General features: G+C 42.9%; 1 protein-coding gene across 10 annotated transcripts in view; it reads left to right on the top strand.

The window, feature by feature from the left end:
• NAV2 (neuron navigator 2) overlaps positions 1-19,264 on the top strand; it is a 547,719-nt gene that overhangs the window by 471,142 nt on the left and 57,313 nt on the right. For 9 of the 10 annotated variants that reach the window (XM_077287190.1, XM_077287189.1, XM_077287183.1 and 6 more), the window contains 4 exons: positions 334-446; positions 1,760-1,868; positions 2,406-2,783; positions 8,253-8,375. In XM_077287190.1, the coding sequence (XP_077143305.1) occupies positions 334-446; positions 1,760-1,868; positions 2,406-2,783; positions 8,253-8,375 (723 nt within the window). Of the gene's footprint in view, positions 1-333; positions 447-1,759; positions 1,869-2,405; positions 2,784-5,119; positions 5,293-8,252; positions 8,376-19,264 lie in introns of those variants that run through there. The other variant, XM_077287192.1, reaches the window with a different exon arrangement.

Raw genomic sequence — 19,264 nt, 5'->3', positions numbered from 1 at the left:
GGCTCCCTCTAGTGGTAGCTCATGGGTAATGCAGAAATAAAAATGTAATGGGGGGAGGGCGATAATAGTGTTGCCCTTTTCTGTGAATCCGTTAAATGCTCAATCCAACCTTGATTTCTGTATCTTGAGAAAACCGGTGATGAGGAGATGGTCTATAAGCAGAGTTTAATTAAGCCCCCGTCGTGCGCTGTGTAGCGGATGAATCTGTATGTCGAGTTTTCTTTGTATGAATATTTCATGGCGGCAGAGACTGGATATAATCATGTTCAGATTATAGTGATGAATTATGTAGAGTCTCTGACTGTGTTGGCTGCTTCTTCCTGCCTTGTCTAGGTCTCAGACAGACAATGAAGGGAATATTTCGGTGGAGAGCAGCACAGGAGGGATTCACATGGAGCCCCCGCTCTATAATAAGACGGGAACTTCCTGTGTGGAGGATCTGTCTGGTAAGTGGATCACGGGGTGACATTGTGACATCGCCCGTCTGCGCTCTTCACCCCCACGCACCAAGTAATGATCAGCTTCACAGATAAGGTGTAAATCACACATGCACGGATTATATCATGGTACATGACATGTTCTGAATGATGGATATTACATAGGAAGATATTAGAGAACTGATACTAGATACTCTGTATGGGCAAAAGTCTGTGCCCCCTCCACATCCCACCTACAGGAGCTTTCCTCACCTCCCATCCTACAGCCATGGACATTAATATGGAGTCGCCGCTCTGCAGATATAACAGCTCACGCTCTTCTGGAAAGGATTTCTATGAGATTTTGGAGGAGTCGAGGCAACATTTTGCCCCTTCATCCAGAAGAGTATTTGTGAGGGCAGACCCTGATGTTGGGAGGAAGCTGGGCTCACAACCTCCGGTCCAAGGTGTTGGATGGGGCTGAGGTCCGGGCTCTGTGCCATCGGTCATGTTTTTCCTCCACACTCCCCCAACCCATGTCTTTGTGGACCTGGTTCATTGGGCGCAGTCATGGGGAACGGAAAAGGGTCTACTCTTAACTGTTCCCACAAAGCTGGAAGCTGCAATTGTCCACAATGTCTTGTGCTGAAGGTTTAAAGTTCTCCAGCCCAGGGGAGATTGTCTGTAAGCCCCTCAGCCTTCCAGATTCTAACTGTGGAAACTCATACCATGAAGCTCCCGGCGGGGTCCAGTGTTTGTGCTAATACCAGAGGAGGTCTGGACTCTGCAGTTATGGAGTCAGCAGAGCGGTGGTGACTTTTCTGCCCTCTGCTCCTCAGCACTCGGCCCCCTACTCTGTAACATTACGGAGTCTCCACTTTGTGGCTGAGTTGCTGCTGTTTCTTCAACTTCCCAATAATATCACTCATAGGTGATGGGGAAAGATTTAGGAGGAGCCGGATTTTATACATCTGGGTGGAAAGTGAAGAACGGAGTATTATACACCAGGGGGTCATGGGGCCAGATGTTATACACAGGGGTAATGGGGAAGGATTTTATGCACTGGGTGGCAATGGGGCCATATGTTATACATTGGGGCAAGGGGCTGGAGGTTATGCACTGGGGGACAATGGGGTCGAACTTTAAACACTGGTGGCAAGGGGCCGGTTGTTAAACACCGGGGGCAATAGTACTGAATGAAAGATCTAAATTAAATGGTTAATCTGTTCGGCCCATTACTTTAGTCCATATAGGATGGAATGATTGTTACATAGATAGGAGATAGTAAAATGAACCATGACTTTTCCAATTAACCTGAATTATTTCTACTTCTCTTTTTTCAGGTGAAGATCCAGAAACCCGGAGACTCAGAACAGTGAAGAACATTGCTGACCTTCGGCAGAACTTGGAGGAAACTATGTCCAGCCTCAGGGGCACACAGATCAGCCACAGGTAGGGTCCGAGTGAGCACTAATCACACACCTCTAATAATCCATCATCTCAGAATTCACACCCTCCATACAATCCTATGGAAATTATACTTAATGTAGATTTTCCAGTGATTTCTTGTTGCTTATAGTAAATGGAAATATTCTTGTTTACACCGAGAGCAGCACAAACCTCTGCCCTGATATTTGCTGCAATGTATCCGTCCTGCTAATAAAGTGACAACATTCTAATTGCGCCATTATCACCGTTAAAGAGGGGTTCCCACCTCCATCATTTATGTCTTATCTGTGGGATATGCCACTTCTGGGACCCAGATCCGTCTTGAGAATGAGGTCCTATCTTGTGTCATGATTGCCATGTGTCTTCCGCTCCCTTTTTGCTTCTATGGGAGTCCTGAAAATGGACGAACGTGCTTGCTCTCCAATTTTATGAATTCCCATAAATGTGAACTCCATTTCCCGGTGGCACTACAACATATCCTTTGTATTTGTTAAAAATGTCCCATATTCTTAAATCCCAATATGTCTGTTTTCCCTCCAGCACATTGGAAACCACGTTTGACAGCAACATAACTACTGAGATCAGTGGCCGCAGCATCCTCAGTCTGACTTCCCGGTCCACACCTTTATCGTGGCGGCTGGGCCAGTCAAGCCCTCGTCTGCAGGCAGGAGATGCCCCATCCATGGGTAACGGGTACCCTCAGCGAGCCAGTGCCAGCCGCTTTATCAACTGTGAGCCCGGGCGGTACGTGTACCCTGCACCTCTCAGAAGGCAGCTGGCTACCAGAGGTAACATGGGTCACAGTGAAGACAAGGGGGATGACATGGATCTAGAGAGCGTCAGCGTCGATGCCACTGGATACATGAGCGATGGCGACGTCCTGAGCAAAAATATCCGAAGCGACGAGATCACCAGTGGGTAAGAAGCTCAGCTTTGTATATTTTATGAAAAAATAATCTAGATTTAGAGATTTGAATAGTTTTTTAGTTCTCATTGTACCAGTGTTTTATTCTCCATTCACATGTAAAGCTTCTGCAGAATTTTTCTGATCCTGCAAATCATGTTCTGCTATTTTTCCTTGTGGGAGACTGGACGTTTTTTTCACAGCAATGTCGAAAGGTCTAGAATAATAATAATAATAATAATAATAAAGAATCTAGAAAATGAGCTAGAATCTCTAGAACAGGGGGATTCTACTGCATTTTGGTCTCATGATCTCATTCAATCAATGGCAACAGAAAATTTGCAAATCACCTCATTTATCAATGATGTTGTCTATACCGTATACCCCTGGAAAAAGCTTGTTTTACACTGCTTGTTGCCAGGTGTAATGTTTCTCTACCAGCAGACACACCTAGACTGATTTCAGGATGTGGGGTCGGGGTGTTGTCACTCTGCTCTTGCTCTCCTGTCCTCTCCTGCATATATGCAATGTGACAGACAGGAGAGCAGGAGCAGAGAGAAGAATACCCTATAATTTTTGCATACCAGAGAGGTGGGCTTTCGGTTCAAGAAATGCTAGTCATTGGACAACTAACTGGCAGGAGCAATGCATGCTGGAAAGTGAGGGAAAAGAAGTTCTGCACAGTGCTGGCAGAATACTAGTGAAAAGAAGCCGTCTACATAAAAAAATCAGCAGATGGCAGTTATAGTGCATGAAAAACTTGACAATTCCTGGACCCATTAGATAGGTATGTGTAGCAAAAGCAGGTTTGTCTTTTTGTGGGGAACGAGGATGAAAAAAAAAACGTGCCTTACTATTGGTGTACTGTAACTATCCCCAAACCAAAGCTGAAGGGGGAGGTATACTTCCAGTGTCTGTATTGCAACTCCGTATTATAGCCACCAGGTGGCGCTAAGACTACACGTCCCTCAGCACTTCTTGAGTTTCGTCTGCATATTATATAGGGCCCTGTACTCGCCCTGATGCTTTATGAATTTAGCATTTTTTGATATTCTTTTTTTTTTCTGTTTGATTTAATTTTGAAATTTATCTGTAACTGATACATTTCCTTGTCACCTCGAGACGTAATATTCACCAAACCTCCCTGTAGACGTGGGCCAGGTTCCCCGCTCCAGTCGTCCCGGATTTCCTTGTGTGGCCCCCTCGGTAATTGTCTTCCCTGCTGGGCTGAATATAATGACCCTGAGCTGCTGGATCCTCCATCAGGAAGGAGAGAAGATCACAGGGACGAGGCCAAGCTGCTCACAACAAGGGCACAGAGGGAGAGACTTCCGATGTTTAGCCCTCGTGACATCCCACGTTATTACCCCGTTCTGCGAACATAATTATTGGGGACTGGGATGAGAAGCATCACTGTGAGTGGAGTAGAACGGAGAGTGTCATCGTGAATTACAGCTTATGTAAGGCTTTACATGGGACTGCAAGGAGCAGGAACTGTACTATTATAATTATTATTCCAAAAGCCAAAAATGGACTACTTTACTAAATTACCCATCATCTATCACATGCTGAGAGTACTGCTCTTATGTGATCGCCCATCATGTATCACCTGCTGAGAGTACTACTCTTATGTGATCGCCCATCATCTATCACATGCTGAGAGTACTACTCTTACGTGATCGCCTATCATCTATCACATGCTGAGAGTACTACTCTTATGTGATCGGCCATCATCTATCACATGCTGAGAGTACTACTCTTATGTGATCGCCCATCATCTATCACATGCTGAGAGTACTACTCTTATGTGATCGCCCATCATCTATCACATGCTGAGAGTACTACTCTTACGTGATCGCCTATCATCTATCACATGCTGAGAGTACTACTCTTATGTGATCGCCCATCATCTATCACATGCTGAGAGTACTACTCTTATGTGATCGCCCATCATCTATCACATGCTGAGAGTACTACTCTTACGTGATCGCCCATCATCTATCACATGCTGAGAGTACTACTCTTATGTGATCGCCCATCATCTATCACATGCTGAGAGTACTACTCTTATGTGATCGCCCATCATCTATCACATGCTGAGAGTACTACTCTTATGTGATCACCCATCATCTACTGTATCACATGCTGGGAAAACTCCTCTTTAGTCATATTTCTTCATTTGGGGTCAGGCGCTGCGTTGCCGGAGCTGGAAGAAATGTGCTGGTGAATGGGCCACATCTGGGTGCGGCTGGTGTCGCCTGGTATCATAGCCTCAGGGGTTGTGCCCACTGACATGACAAGGTCTCTGCAATCTGTGCAGGTTAGCAACACCAGGAAACCATCCCGGGGGCATCCTCACACTGGTGTCGGGTACAAGCAGCAGAAATCCACTGCGATCATTGGAGTGTGCAGCTTCCCTCCCTCCTCCCAGCTCCATGTAAACCGCACCAACCCGTCTGATGCTGCAGACACCCGGCAGACACTGAGCGCGCAGACACCGGGGGGGCTCCTGTGAGGACACAGGTAGGGCCAGGAATTCACTCCTCATTTTGGGCATGAAGAGGGATGTTCCTTGCTTCTTGGGTAGAGTATGACTAGATTGCAAGCTGCTGTGCACATTAGGACAGACATAGCCCCCAATTTAGTAAGAAACTGCATGAAAGGCAATTCCTAAATATAATGTTTAACTAATGTGCCCAAGTTTTCTATGATGGACAGAGTAATAGAGACTCCGCATGCTTGTCCTTTACATTGGGGGAACAAGCTACCCTGGTGTGGGGGGATTACACGGCGGCGGATCGTGCACTGAAAACGGATCTGTCTCTAGAACCGCTACATAGGTTGTAATCTATATAATGGGGTCTGCCGGGAGCTCCCCCACCTATTATACTGAGACTAATGGGAGAGGGATCATATGGACTAACGTGCAGCTCTGCGGAATTAGGCACCTGGCCTTTAGGGATTAGTCCTGGTTTATTGCTTTATTTTATTATCCCGTGTGGATTACACATCCTGAGCTGTTAGAAGATTATTATCACATTATATCAGGCTAGTATGTAAATGAGAGAATATACGGGCTGCAGGTTCTCAGCACTGGGGATATGTGATCTTATTACAGAACTCAGCCTCTTCTCAGCCCCAGAATGGCTGATAACAGGGAGCAATAACGTGCGCGCACTAACCTGTAGGTGTAGACACAAAAGACTTCAGGCATCATGTCTCTTTAATGGTCAGGTATAAGTTTAGTGGATATATATTCCTAAGTGTCTGGCTGCAGAGGACGACCATAGCTCACTCCTCAGCCTGGAATGTGCCGCGCTGCTTTCATCTCCTCCACACGGAGCTCAATCACCGCAGTGTGGAAAATGGTCTGCAGCCATCATAAGGGTCTGTGTGTATGTCCTGGAGAGAGGAAATCCCCCAAACCGATGGAGTATACACATTCCTATTATAGTACTTATATTCATGTACGTAAATGGTAGTATTATAGTAGTTATATTCTTGTACATAGGGGCAGTATTATAGTAGTTATATTCTTGTACATAGGAGCAGTATTATAGTAGTTACAGTATATTCTTGTACATAGGAGCAGTATTATAGTAGTTATATTCTTGTATATAGGGAGCAGTATTATAGTAGTTATATTCTTGTATATAGGTAGCAGTATAGTAGTTATATTCCTGCACATAGGGGGAAGTATTATAGTAGTTATATTCTTGTACATAGGGGGGCAGTATTATAGTAGTTATATTCTTGTACATAGGAGCAGTATTATAGTAGTTATATTCTTGTATATAGGGAGCAGTATTCTAGTAGTTATATTCCTGCACTTAGGGGGCAGTATTATAGTAGTTATATTCTTGTACATAGGGGGCAGTATTATAGTAGTTATATTCTTGTACATAGGAGCAGTATTATAGTAGTTATATTCTTGTACATAGGAGCAGTATTATAGTAGTTATATTCTTGTATATAGGAGCAGTATTATAGTAGTTATATTCTTGTACATAGGGGCAGTATTATAATAGTTATATTCTTGTACATAGGAGCAGTATTATAGTAGTTATATTCTTGTACATAGGAGCAGTATTATAGTAGTCATATTCTTGTACATAGGGGGCAGTATTATAGTAGTTATATTCTTGCACATAGGGGGCAGTATTATAGTAGTCATATTCTTGCACATAGGGGGCAGTATTATAGTAGTCATATTCTTGCACATAGGGGGCAGTATTATAGTAGTTATATTCATGTACATAGCGGGCAGTATTCTAATCTTTATATTCTTGTACATAGGGGCAGTATTATAGTAGCTATATTCTTGCACATAGGGAGCAGTATTATAGTAGTTATATTCTTGTATATAGGGGCAATATTATAGTATTATTCTTGTACGTAGGAGCAGTACTATAGTAGTTATATTCTTGTACATAGAGGGCAGTATTATAGTAGTTATATTCCTGCACATAGGGAGCGGTATTATAGTAGTTATATTCTTGTACATAGGGGGCAGTATTATAGTAGTTATATTCTTGTACATAGGAGCAGTATTATAGTAGTTATATTCTTGCACATAGGGAGCGGTATTATAGTAGTTATATTCTTGTATATAGGGGCAGTATTATAGTAGTTATATTCTTGCACATAGGGAGCGGTATTATAGTAGTTATATTTTTGTATACAGGGGCAGTATTATAGTAGTTATATTCTTGTACATATGAACAGTATTATAGCAGTTATATTCTTGTACATAGGAGCAGTATTATAGTAGTTATATTCTTGTATATAGGGAGCAATATTATAGTAGTTATATATATTCTTGTGTATAGGGGCAGTATTATAGTAGTTATATTCTTGCACATAGGGAGCGGTATTATAGTAGTTATATTCTTGTATACAGGGGCAGTATTATAGTAGTTATATTCTTGTACATATGAACAGTATTATAGCAGTTATATTCTTGTACATAGGAGCGGTATTATAGTAGTTATATTCTTGTACATAGGAGCATTATTATAGTAGTTATATTCTTGTACATAGGGGCAGTATTATAGTAGTTATATTCTTGTACATAGGGGCAGTATTATAGTAGTTATATTCTTGTACATAGGGGCAGTATTGTAGTAGTTATATTCTTGTACATAGGGGCAGTATTATAGTAGTTCTATTCCTGTACATAGGGGCAGTATTGTAGTAGTTATATTCTTGTACATAGGGGCAGTATTATTGTAGTTACATCCTTAAATCTTAAAGTTGATCATTGCCTTTGTGCCTGTTTTTTTGTCTAATTTTCTATGTTCTAGCACCAAAGGTTGCAAAAAGCAGTTCAAGACAGGAAAAAAGTCCATTTTTAACTTTGTATCAACTTCATGAATCGCGTGCACCGTTTTAATGAATTTTGCACCAAAAACGTGTCTGTAGTTGCTCTTTTTTTTCTATAACATTCTGATCTTTCTAACGTGTGCCTTGTTCCCTTGTTGCAGTTATATGACAGATGGAGGACTGGGCCTTTACACCCGGAGACTGAATCGTCTGCCTGACGGGATGGCGGCTGTGCGGGAAACACTTCAGCGAAACACTTCTGTGGGACAAGGAGACGCTGACAGGTGGGAGTGCGCGCTGTCTGCCCTGTATTCATAGTAACACCGTCTGAGTGTTGTACAAATCTAGAATTCTTCCTCTATAATCAGTCTGTTACTTATAATTGCCTGTGAATGTTTATAGGGGAACCTCGTTGCCTAGTTTGACCCCAGGCCTCTTGGGACCTAACATGCAGTAATGTTCAGTTTTCTGGGAACTGTATAGATTGTAGAACATTTTCTTTGTCTAGGACAAGATCTCTGTTTTTTTTTTTTTCCTTTTTTCCATGTATAGTTTTTCTGGTCACAATCCTATTGTTCTCCTGGACCTTTACCCTCTGCTATGAATGAGGATCCTTGCACAATGCAATACTAGGGGGGTCAATACCTGGGGGGTGAGATCACTGGGACATGTCATGAGTGGATGTTGTATCCTCGTGTCAGGTGGGATCTGGGTACAGACCTGAATGAGCCCCTTCTGGGGTACATCCGCACGCATGTGTCCCCCTCTAACTGCATGGCCGATTAACGTACCATATAACAACTGGAGGTTATTTTGATGCCATTTTCGGTTGTGCCCCAACCTTGTAGTGTGATTATAGCCCATGATCAGATGGGTCACCGTATGGGTCTTCCCCTGCACCTCAGATTAATGGTGCTAATGACTGCCCTCAGTGAGCCTCGTGATACCCCCGTTCTCACCATGGACGTGGCGGCCCCTCAGTGCCGTACTTGCCGCTCACACAGCCGTAATGTGTACACCGTGTGCCTATTTATAGTAGCATGCCTTAACTAGTCACTGGAGCCATACATTCCTCCACGCGGTGATAAATGAGTGCACCCCTGTAGATGGGGAACCTTTAGCAACTGCTATAGTGCTGCACGCTATGGCATGTCTGTGGCTTACTTTCAATGCATGCTGGGAGTTTTAGTTCTGGAGGTCAGGTCAGCCCTGGAGATATGGCCAGCATCGGCTAGGAAAGCTTTAATCTTTCTTAGATCCTTACAACAGGTGGGTCTTAAAGTTTCAGGGACCACCCCAGGCTGATTGATATGGAGAGCTCGGGGGACACTGGTACGGTTCTCCTATGGATTATGGGTGGGATTTAACCAGGAGACTTATGACTCCCATTATCCTTTCCTGGTAGTGGTGTAAGGCTTTACATGATTGAACTCCTATGTCATTTTTTTCTACATGTTTTTTACTATTTTAGTTTTTGATATTTTGTTTTACTATATGTCTCTAATTACATCCAAAGCTGCATTTAACGCTGTTCTTAATATCCCAAACTCGCAATAATATCGGCACATTTTTTACATTAATTGTTCTCTATATGTAGATGTAATCTGTATCAACATCAGAGGTTATCAGTCACTGCCTCACTTTTTACTGAAGTCAGCCTAACTATGTCTGTACTAAGATCGCAGCTCAGCAGGATGTGGACCTGGGAGGTATTTCAGACTCCTTGGATGACTCAGGCGGTTCCTGGAAAAGAGCAGATCAGATCCCTTTGTCGTTATTGTGCGGCTCCTCAGTTTCCCATCATCCCCCCCCCTTCCCCAGTAAAGCTGGCCATAGGCATAATACAAGATGAGGTCATTGCCCTACCTCCCCTGCCTGCCCGAAGTAAAATAGGGGCGATCCCAGGTGCTACCCGACCAGACTGACGCTGCGGAAAACTGAAGAGCTGTCATCCTCACATTTCTGTGTACAGCGGTGCCTGGAAAGTGAGCAAAGCATAAGTGAGTACAGAGCGCTCTGGAGCACTGTGTGCTTTCCCACACTCAAGGTACACATTCACACCATTGTGTGAGCCGGCCATTTAATTCTTCCCTAGGCCGGTTCTCTCCAGTCTGTATGGTCGCAGATAGACGTATCCCTGTATGTGTTCTGTATCCTGTATGGTCGCAGGTGAGCGACTCGCCAGCCAAAATGTCAGTGCAGCTCTGGAGTATAATGCAGGATGTTACTCCGTATCAGTAATGTAATGTATGTACACTGTGACTGCACCAGCAGAATAGTGAGTGCAGCTCTGGGGTATAATACAGGATGTCACCCAGGATCAGTAATGTAATGTATGTACACCGTGACTGCACCAGCAGAATAGTGAGTGCAGCTCTGGAGTATAATACAGGATGTCACCCAGGATCAGTAATGTAATGTATGTACACAGTGACTGCACCAGCAGAATAGTGAGTGCAGATCTGGGGTATAATACAGGATGTCACCCAGGATCAGTAATGTAATGTATGTACACCGTGACTGCACCAGCAGAATAGTGAGTGCAGCTCTGGAGTATAATACAGGATGTCACCCAGGATCAGTAATGTAATGTATGTACACAGTGACTGCACCAGCAGAATAGTGAGTGCAGCTCTGGGGTATAATACAGGATGTCACCCAGGATCAGTAATGTAATGTATGTACACAGTGACTGCACCAGCATAATAGTGAGTGCAGCTCTGGGGTATAATACAGGATGTAACTCAGGATCAGTAATGTATGTACACAGTGACTGCAGCAGCAGAATAGTGAGTGCAGCTCTGGAGTATAATACAGGATGTAACTCAGGATCAGTAATGTATGGACACAGTGACTGCAGCAGCAGAATAGTGAGTGCAGCTCTGGAGTATAATACAGGATGTAACTCAGGATCAGTACAGGATCAGTAATGTAATGTGTGTACACAGTGACTGCACCAGCAGAATAGTGAGTGCAGCTCTGGGGTATAATACAGGATGTAACTCAGAATCAGTAATGTAATGTATGTACACAGTGACTGCACCAGCAGAATAGTGAGTGCAGCTCTGGAGTATAATACAGGATGTCACCCAGGATCAGTAATGTAATGTATGTACACCGTGACTGCACCAGCAGAATAGTGAGTGCAGCTCTGGAGTATAATACAGGATGTCACCCAGGATCAGTAATGTAATGTATGTACACAGTGACTGCACCAGCAGAATAGTGAGTGCAGATCTGGGGTATAATACAGGATGTCACCCAGGATCAGTAATGTAATGTATGTACACCGTGACTGCACCAGCAGAATAGTGAGTGCAGCTCTGGAGTATAATACAGGATGTCACCCAGGATCAGTAATGTAATGTATGTACACAGTGACTGCGCCAGCAGAATAGTGAGTGCAGCTCTGGGGTATAATACAGGATGTCACCCAGGATCAGTAATGTAATGTATGTACACAGTGACTGCACCAGCAGAATAGTGAGTGCAGCTCTGGGGTATAATACAGGATGTAACTCAGGATCAGTAATGTATGTACACAGTGACTGCAGCAGCAGAATAGTGAGTGCAGCTCTGGAGTATAATACAGGATGTAACTCAGGATCAGTAATGTATGGACACAGTGACTGCAGCAGCAGAATAGTGAGTGCAGCTCTGGAGTATAATACAGGATGTAACTCAGGATCAGTACAGGATCAGTAATGTAATGTGTGTACACAGTGACTGCACCAGCAGAATAGTGAGTGCAGCTCTGGGGTATAATACAGGATGTAACTCAGAATCAGTAATGTAATGTATGTACACAGTGACTGCACCAGCAGAATAGTGAGTGCAGCTCTGGAGTATAATACAGGATGTAACTCAGGATCAGTAATGTAATGTATGTACACAGTGACTGCACCAGCAGAATAGTGAGTGCAGCTCTGGGGTATAATACAGGATGTAACTCAGGATCAGTAATGTAATGTATGTACACAGTGACTACAGCAGCGGAATAGTGAGTGCAGCTCTGGAGAAAAAGAGCTTGTTATGCATTGTGTGATACTATACACCATTAGCTATGAGTGCGTGTCCATGACGGCTGAATTTACACCTCCAGTGATATCAGCTATCAGCATGTCCTGACAGCACCAATACCTGCATCGCTGTGTGATATCCTGAGTGCCGTGGGCTTGTCTGGGTGGATCATGGCCTCTGGCTGTGTAATGTCATACAATGCTAATTAATCAGATCGATCACATTCTTATTTTTTTCCCCATTGTCAGCATAATAGACCAGAGAGCAGTCATCTCGGCCATAGTCTCATCTCGGCCATAGTCTTTTCTCTCCGTGGCCCTCACAGACAGGCAAATATTTGTGAGCCGGATTTTGTGGTCATGTTTGCTATGGGCTTAGCACGGACTTTACATGGAGGGTCATAGTTGCGGATGCCCAGCTGCTCCCAAGAACTCTCCCTCATATATCCCATTTATAAGCAAAAAATATATGGATTAAAAATCAATGGACAAGTTTTGTCCTTTTGAACGACTGATACAAATCTCCAGTGGTGCAAACATTCACGATTATGTGTGATTGATATGCTTTTATAATGCTCCGCTCTGATACAATCTTCAGCCTAATGCTGACGGGTTAGGTCATTAGCAGGGTGGGCTTGGTGCATTCTCGCAGGGTCCCACTGATGGTTATCATGCTGTGGGAGCCTCTGTTTATTACCACAGTTTCAATGACTTTGTAGGTCATTCGATATGTCCAACTGGAGCCTCCCGACAATCATTAACTCCAGGAAATGCCCTCTCTATCAGCTGCAGTAATTACATGGGGGCGCAAACTTTTCCAAGGCCTCTGCCCAGAGGAGCGTTCCCATGCAGTCAGCAGATCGCCTTCAGCCGGAATTTATCCCACTGTTTACACAATGCCAGAGATTAAAACTGCAAATTCCGCTCATGGCTGCGATCCCAGCGGACACGATTTTTAGGACTCGTTCTGCCATTGTATTGAATCATTACCCATGGAGACTCCTAAATAGTCACAGTTCATGGTGCGACTCCACAGGCTAATAGAGGTAGCAGGTCAGTGTGAACACCAGGTCTGTGCATTCTGGATTCACACCTTTTTATTTCTGTGCACATAGCAAAAAAATTGTTTTACCAAATGAAAACCTACAGACTGGGATTTTCCCATTTCAAAATCGAATATTGTTACATCTTCAGCAACCAGAAGCCCTTTATCTACGTTATAACAAAGGAAAAAAATAATAATAATATTAAAAGTAGCTGTGCACTGGAGAAGGAGACGATACAGAGGCCGCTCAACAGTAATGATGGGGATCACTGTCATAAACCCCAAAGATGGTGAATAGATTGTGAACCCCATTTGGGACAGTGATGAAAATGTCCTGAGTTACATCCTGTATTATACCCCAGAGCTGCACTCACTATTCTGCTGGTGCAGTCACTGTGTACATACAGTACACATACAGTACATTACTGATCCTGAGTTCCATCCTGTATTATACTCCAGAGCTGCACTCACTATTCTGCTGGTGCAGTCACTGTGTACATACATTACATTACTATCCTGTACTGATCCTGAGTTCCATCCTGTATTATACTCCAGAGCTGCACTCACTGTTCTGCTGGTGCAATCACTGTGTACATACATTACTGATCCTGTACTAATCCTGAGTTACATCCTGTATTATACCCCAGAGCTGCACTCACTATTCTGCTGGTGCAGTCACTGTGTACATACATTACTGATCCTGTACTAATCCTGAGTTACATCCTGTATATACTACAGAGCTGCACTCACTATTCTGCTGGTGCCGTTACTGTGTACATACATTACATTACTGATCCTGAGTTACATCCTGTATTATAGTCCAGAGCTGCACTTACAATTCTGCTGGTGCAGTCACTCTGTACATACATTACATTACTATCCTGTACTGATGCTGAGTTACATTCTGTATTATACTCAAGAGCTGCACTCACTATTCTGCTGGTGCAGTCACTGTGTACATACAGTACATTACTGATCCTGAGTTCCATCCTGTATTATACTCCAGAGCTGCACTCACTATTCTGCTGGTGCAGACACTGTGTACATACATTACATTACTATCCTGTACTGATCCTGAGTTACATCCTGTATTATACTCCAGAGCTGCACTCACTATTCTGCAGTCACTGTGTACATACATTACATTACTATCTTGTACTGATCCTGAGTTACATTCTTTATTATACTCCAGAGCTGCACTCACTATTCTGCTGGTGCAGTCACTGTGTACATACATTACTGATCCTGTACTAATCCTGAGTTACATCCTGTATTATACCCCAGAGCTGCACTCACTATTCTGCTGGTGCAGTCACTGTGTACATACATTACTGATCCTGTACTAATCCTGAGTTACATCCTGTATTATACTCCAGAGCTGCACTCACTATTCTGGTGCTACAGTCACTGTGTACATACATTACATTACTGATCCTGAGTTACATCCTGTATTATACTCCAGAGCTGCACTCACTATTCTGCTGGTGCAGTCACTGTGTACATACATAGTTACATAGTTACATAGTTAGTAAGGCCGAAAAAAGACATTTGTCCATCCAGTTCAGCCTATATTCCATCATAATAAATCCCCAGATCTACGTCCTTCTACCGAACCTAATAATTGTATGATACAATATTGTTCTGCTCCAGGAAGACATCCAGGCCTCTCTTGAACCCCTCAACTGAGTTCGCCATCACCACCTCCTCAGGCAAGCAATTCCAGATTCTCACTGCCCTAACAGTAAAGAATCCTCTTCTATGTTGGTGGAAAAACCTTCTCTCCTCCAGACGCAAAGAATGCCCCCTTGTGCCCGTCACCTTCCTTGGTATAAACAGATCCTCAGCGAGATATTTGTATTGTCCCCTTATATACTTATACATGGTTATTAGATCGCCCCTCAGTCGTCTTTTTTCTAGACTAAATAATCCTAATTTCGCTAATCTGTCTGGGTATTGTAGTTCTCCCATCCCCTTTATTAATTTTGTTGCCCTCCTTTGTACTCTCTCTAGTTCCATTATATCCTTCTTGAGCACCGGTGCCCAAAACTGGACACAGTACTCCATGTGCGGTCTAACTAGGGATTTGTACAGAGGCAGTATAATGCTCTCATGATGTGTATCCAGACCTCTTTTAATGCACCCCATGATCCTGTTTGCCTTGGCAGCTGCTGCCTGGCACTGGCTGCTCCAGGTAAGTTTATCATTAACTAGGATCCCCAAGTCCTTCTCCATGTCAGATTTACCCAGTGGTTTCCCATTCAGTGTGTAATGGTGATATTTATTCTTTCTTCCCATGTGTATAACCTTACATTTATCATTGTTAAACCTCATCTGCCACCTTTCAGCCCAAGTTTCCAACTTATCCAGATCCATCTGTAGCAGAATACTATCTTCTCTTGTATTAACTGCTTTACATAGTTTTGTATCATCTGCAAATATCAATATTTTACTGTGTAAACCTTCTACCAGATCATTAATGAATATGTTGAAGAGAACAGGTCCCAATACCGACCCCTGCGGTACCCCACTGGTCACAGCGACCCAGTTAGAGACTATACCATTTATAACCACCCTCTGCTTTCTATCACTAAGCCAGTTACTAACCCATTTACACACATTTTCCCCCAGACCAAGCATTCTCATTTTGTGTACCAACCTCTTGTGCGGCACGGTATCAAATGCTTTGGAAAAATCGAGATATACCACGTCCAATGACTCACCGTGGTCCAGCCTATAGCTTACCTCTTCATAAAAACTGATTAGATTGGTTTGACAGGAGCGATTTCTCATAAACCCATGCTGATATGGAGTTAAACAGTTATTCTCATTGAGATAATCCAGAATAACATCCTTCAGAAACCCTTCAAATATTTTACCAACAGTAGAGGTTAGACTTACTGGCCTATAATTTCCAGGTTCACTTTTAGAGCCCTTTTTGAATATTGGCACCACATTTGCTATGCGCCAGTCCTGCGGAACAGACCCCGTCGCTATAGAGTCCCTAAAAATAAGAAATAATGGTTTATCTATTACATTACTTAGTTCTCTTAGTACTCGTGGGTGTATGCCATCCGGACCCGGAGATTTATCTATTTTAATCTTATTTAGCCGGTTTCGCACCTCTTCTTGGGTTAGATTGGTGACCCTTAATATAGGGTTTTCATTGTTCCTTGGGATTTCACCTAGTATTTCATTTTCCACCGTGAATACCGTGGAGAAGAAGGTGTTTAATATGTTAGCTTTTTCCTCGTCATCTACAACCATTCTTTCCTCACTATTTTTTAAGGGGCCTACATTTTCAGCTTTTATTCTTTTACTATTGATATAGTTGAAGAACAGTTTGGGATTAGTTTTACTCTCCTTAGCAATGTGCTTCTCTGTTTCCTTTTTGGCAGCTTTAGTTAGTTTTTTAGATAAAGTATTTTTCTCCCTATAGTTTTTTAGAGCTTCAATGGTGCCATCCTGCTTTAGTAGTGCAAATGCTTTCTTTTTACTGTTAATTGCCTGTCTTACTTCTTTGTTTAGCCACATTGGGTTTTTCCTATTTCTAGTCCTTTTATTCCCACAAGGTATAAACCGCTTACAGTGCCTATTTAGGATGTTCTTAAACATTTTCCATTTTTTATCTGTATTCTTATTTCTGAGGATATTGTCCCAGTCTACCAGATTAAGGGCATCTCTAAGCTGGTCAAACCTTGCCTTCCTAAAGTTCAGTGTTTTTGTGACTCCCTGACAAGTCCCCCTAGTGAAAGACAGTTGAAACTGTACAATATTGTGGTCGCTATTTCCTAGATGCCCGACCACCTGCAGATTTGTTATTCTGTCAGGTCTATTAGATAGTATTAGGTCTAAAAGTGCTGCTCCTCTGGTTGGATTCTGCACCAATTGTGAAAGGTAATTTTTCTTGGTTATTAGCAGAAACCTGTTGCCTTTATGGGTTTCACAGGTTTCTGTTTCCCAGTTAATATCCGGGTAGTTAAAGTCCCCCATAACCAGGACCTCATTATGGGTTGCAGCTTCATCTATCTGCTTTAGAAGTAGACTTTCCATGATTTCTGTTATATTTGGGGGTTTGTAACAGACCCCAATGAGAATTTTGTTACCATTTTTCCCTCCATGAATTTCGACCCATATGGACTCGACATCCTCATTCCCTTCGCTAATATCCTCCCTTAAAGTGGACTTTAGACAAGACTTTACATAGAGACAAACCCCTCCTCCTCTCCGATTTTTACGATCCTTTCTAAACAGACTGTAACCCTGTAAGTTAACTGCCCAGTCATAGCTTTCATCTAACCATGTCTCGGTTATTCCCACTATGTCAAAGTTACCTGTAGATATTTCTGCTTCTAGTTCTTCCATCTTGTTTGTCAGGCTTCTGGCGTTTGCGAGCATGCAGTTTAGAGGATTTTGTTTTGTTCCAATCTCCTCGCTGTGGATTGTTTTAGAAATGTTCTTACCTCCCTTCTGAGTATGTTTTCCTGGGTCTTCTTTGTTCGAGTCTAATGTTTTTCTTCCCGTCCCCTCTACTTCTAGTTTAACGCCCTCCTGATGAGTGTAGTGAGTCTTCTGGCGAATGTGTGTTTCCCAGGTTTGTTGAGGTGTAGTCCGTCTCTGGCGAGGAGTCCATCGTACAAGTAATTTACACCGTGGTCCAGGAATCCGAATCCTTGTTGTCTGCACCATCGTCTTAGCCAGTTGTTCGCATCAAGGATCCTGTTCCATCTCCTGGTGCCATGCCCGTCTACTGGAAGGATAGAAGAAAAAACTACCTGTGCATCCAGTTCCTTTACTTTCTTCCCCAACTCTTCAAAGTCCTTGCAGATTGTCGGTAGGTCCTTCCTTGCCGTGTCATTGGTGCCAACATGTATCAGCAGAAATGGGTGGACGTCCTTGGAGCTGAAGAGCTTTGGTATCCTATCGGTCACATCCTTGATCATCGCACCTGGAAGGCAGCATACTTCTCTTGCGGAGGCAGCATACTTCTCTTGCATACTTCTCATACATTACATTACTGATCCTGAGTTACATCCTGTAGATCTTTTATTATAAAAATGAAAAACATAATAATAATAACAGAAACAAAACAGAAATATCAGCCTGAAAATAATCAGTATAATGAACACTGGTCCAGCCGCTCATCCTCTCCTCTCACACATATTATATATACAGAATAATAACTAACATTAAGTACTTACACCTTCTGGTTCGGTCACCAAACTAAATAATAGCAAACAATATAAACAATAGCACACAAAAACAAATAAACAATAGCAAACAAAGACTATATACACATACATTTTTTTTTTTTATTAGTATTATTAATATATATATATATATATATATATATATATATATATATATATATATATATATATATATATATATAATTAGTTATTTATTTTTTATTATTTATTTTTTTATAAATAACCACAAACTACACAAATATATACAATACTAAGCTAACCACTACCCCACACTCAAGCGCACCATTCCCAACCTCCGCACTGACCTGAGAGCTGGTCCTGCGTCTCATGCCTCAGTCCATGTCCAACGTCCATAGGCCAGATCAGGCAGTGCCAGTTTTTCCCCCAAACAACCCAGTGTCCCATAGTCCCACAAGATAAACCCACCTCCCCCCTTTTCCCACCACCCAACCTAACACCTACACCCAAATCTATATCCCTATATACAATATTTACAGCAACACACACCACAATAATCACAAATCACGAAGCCCAAGTTCGGCGCCTGCAGCCCTACATCACTGTATAATGATCAAAAAAAAACAAAAATCTGCATTGTTAGCAGCAGCCCACCACCAGGAAAGGAGACGACCAGACTAGGGCACACTAAAAGAAAAGCCCCTCCAGAGGAGCGCGGCCCTCCGTGTGCCCAGTCTCTCATACTCCAGAGAGCGCACCTTCACCAGGTCACCGAGTATGGTCCTAAACACATCGTCCGCTGGGAGGATTTTTCGTTGCGTCGATACTAAGCACCGCGCTCCACGTGTGATACCTAACCACTGCGCTAACTAGAAATAAGGTGCAGCGGTCCCGACCACCAAGGTCTCCGAATGCTCCATAGGCCCATTCCGCATTGGAGAGAC

The sequence above is a fragment of the Ranitomeya variabilis genome, chromosome 2, assembly GCF_051348905.1.
Source record: "Ranitomeya variabilis isolate aRanVar5 chromosome 2, aRanVar5.hap1, whole genome shotgun sequence".
Classification (NCBI taxonomy): domain Eukaryota; kingdom Metazoa; phylum Chordata; class Amphibia; order Anura; family Dendrobatidae; genus Ranitomeya; species Ranitomeya variabilis.
The sequence above is the reverse complement of the archived record's forward strand: the minus strand, read 5'-3'. Positions and strand labels throughout refer to the sequence as shown.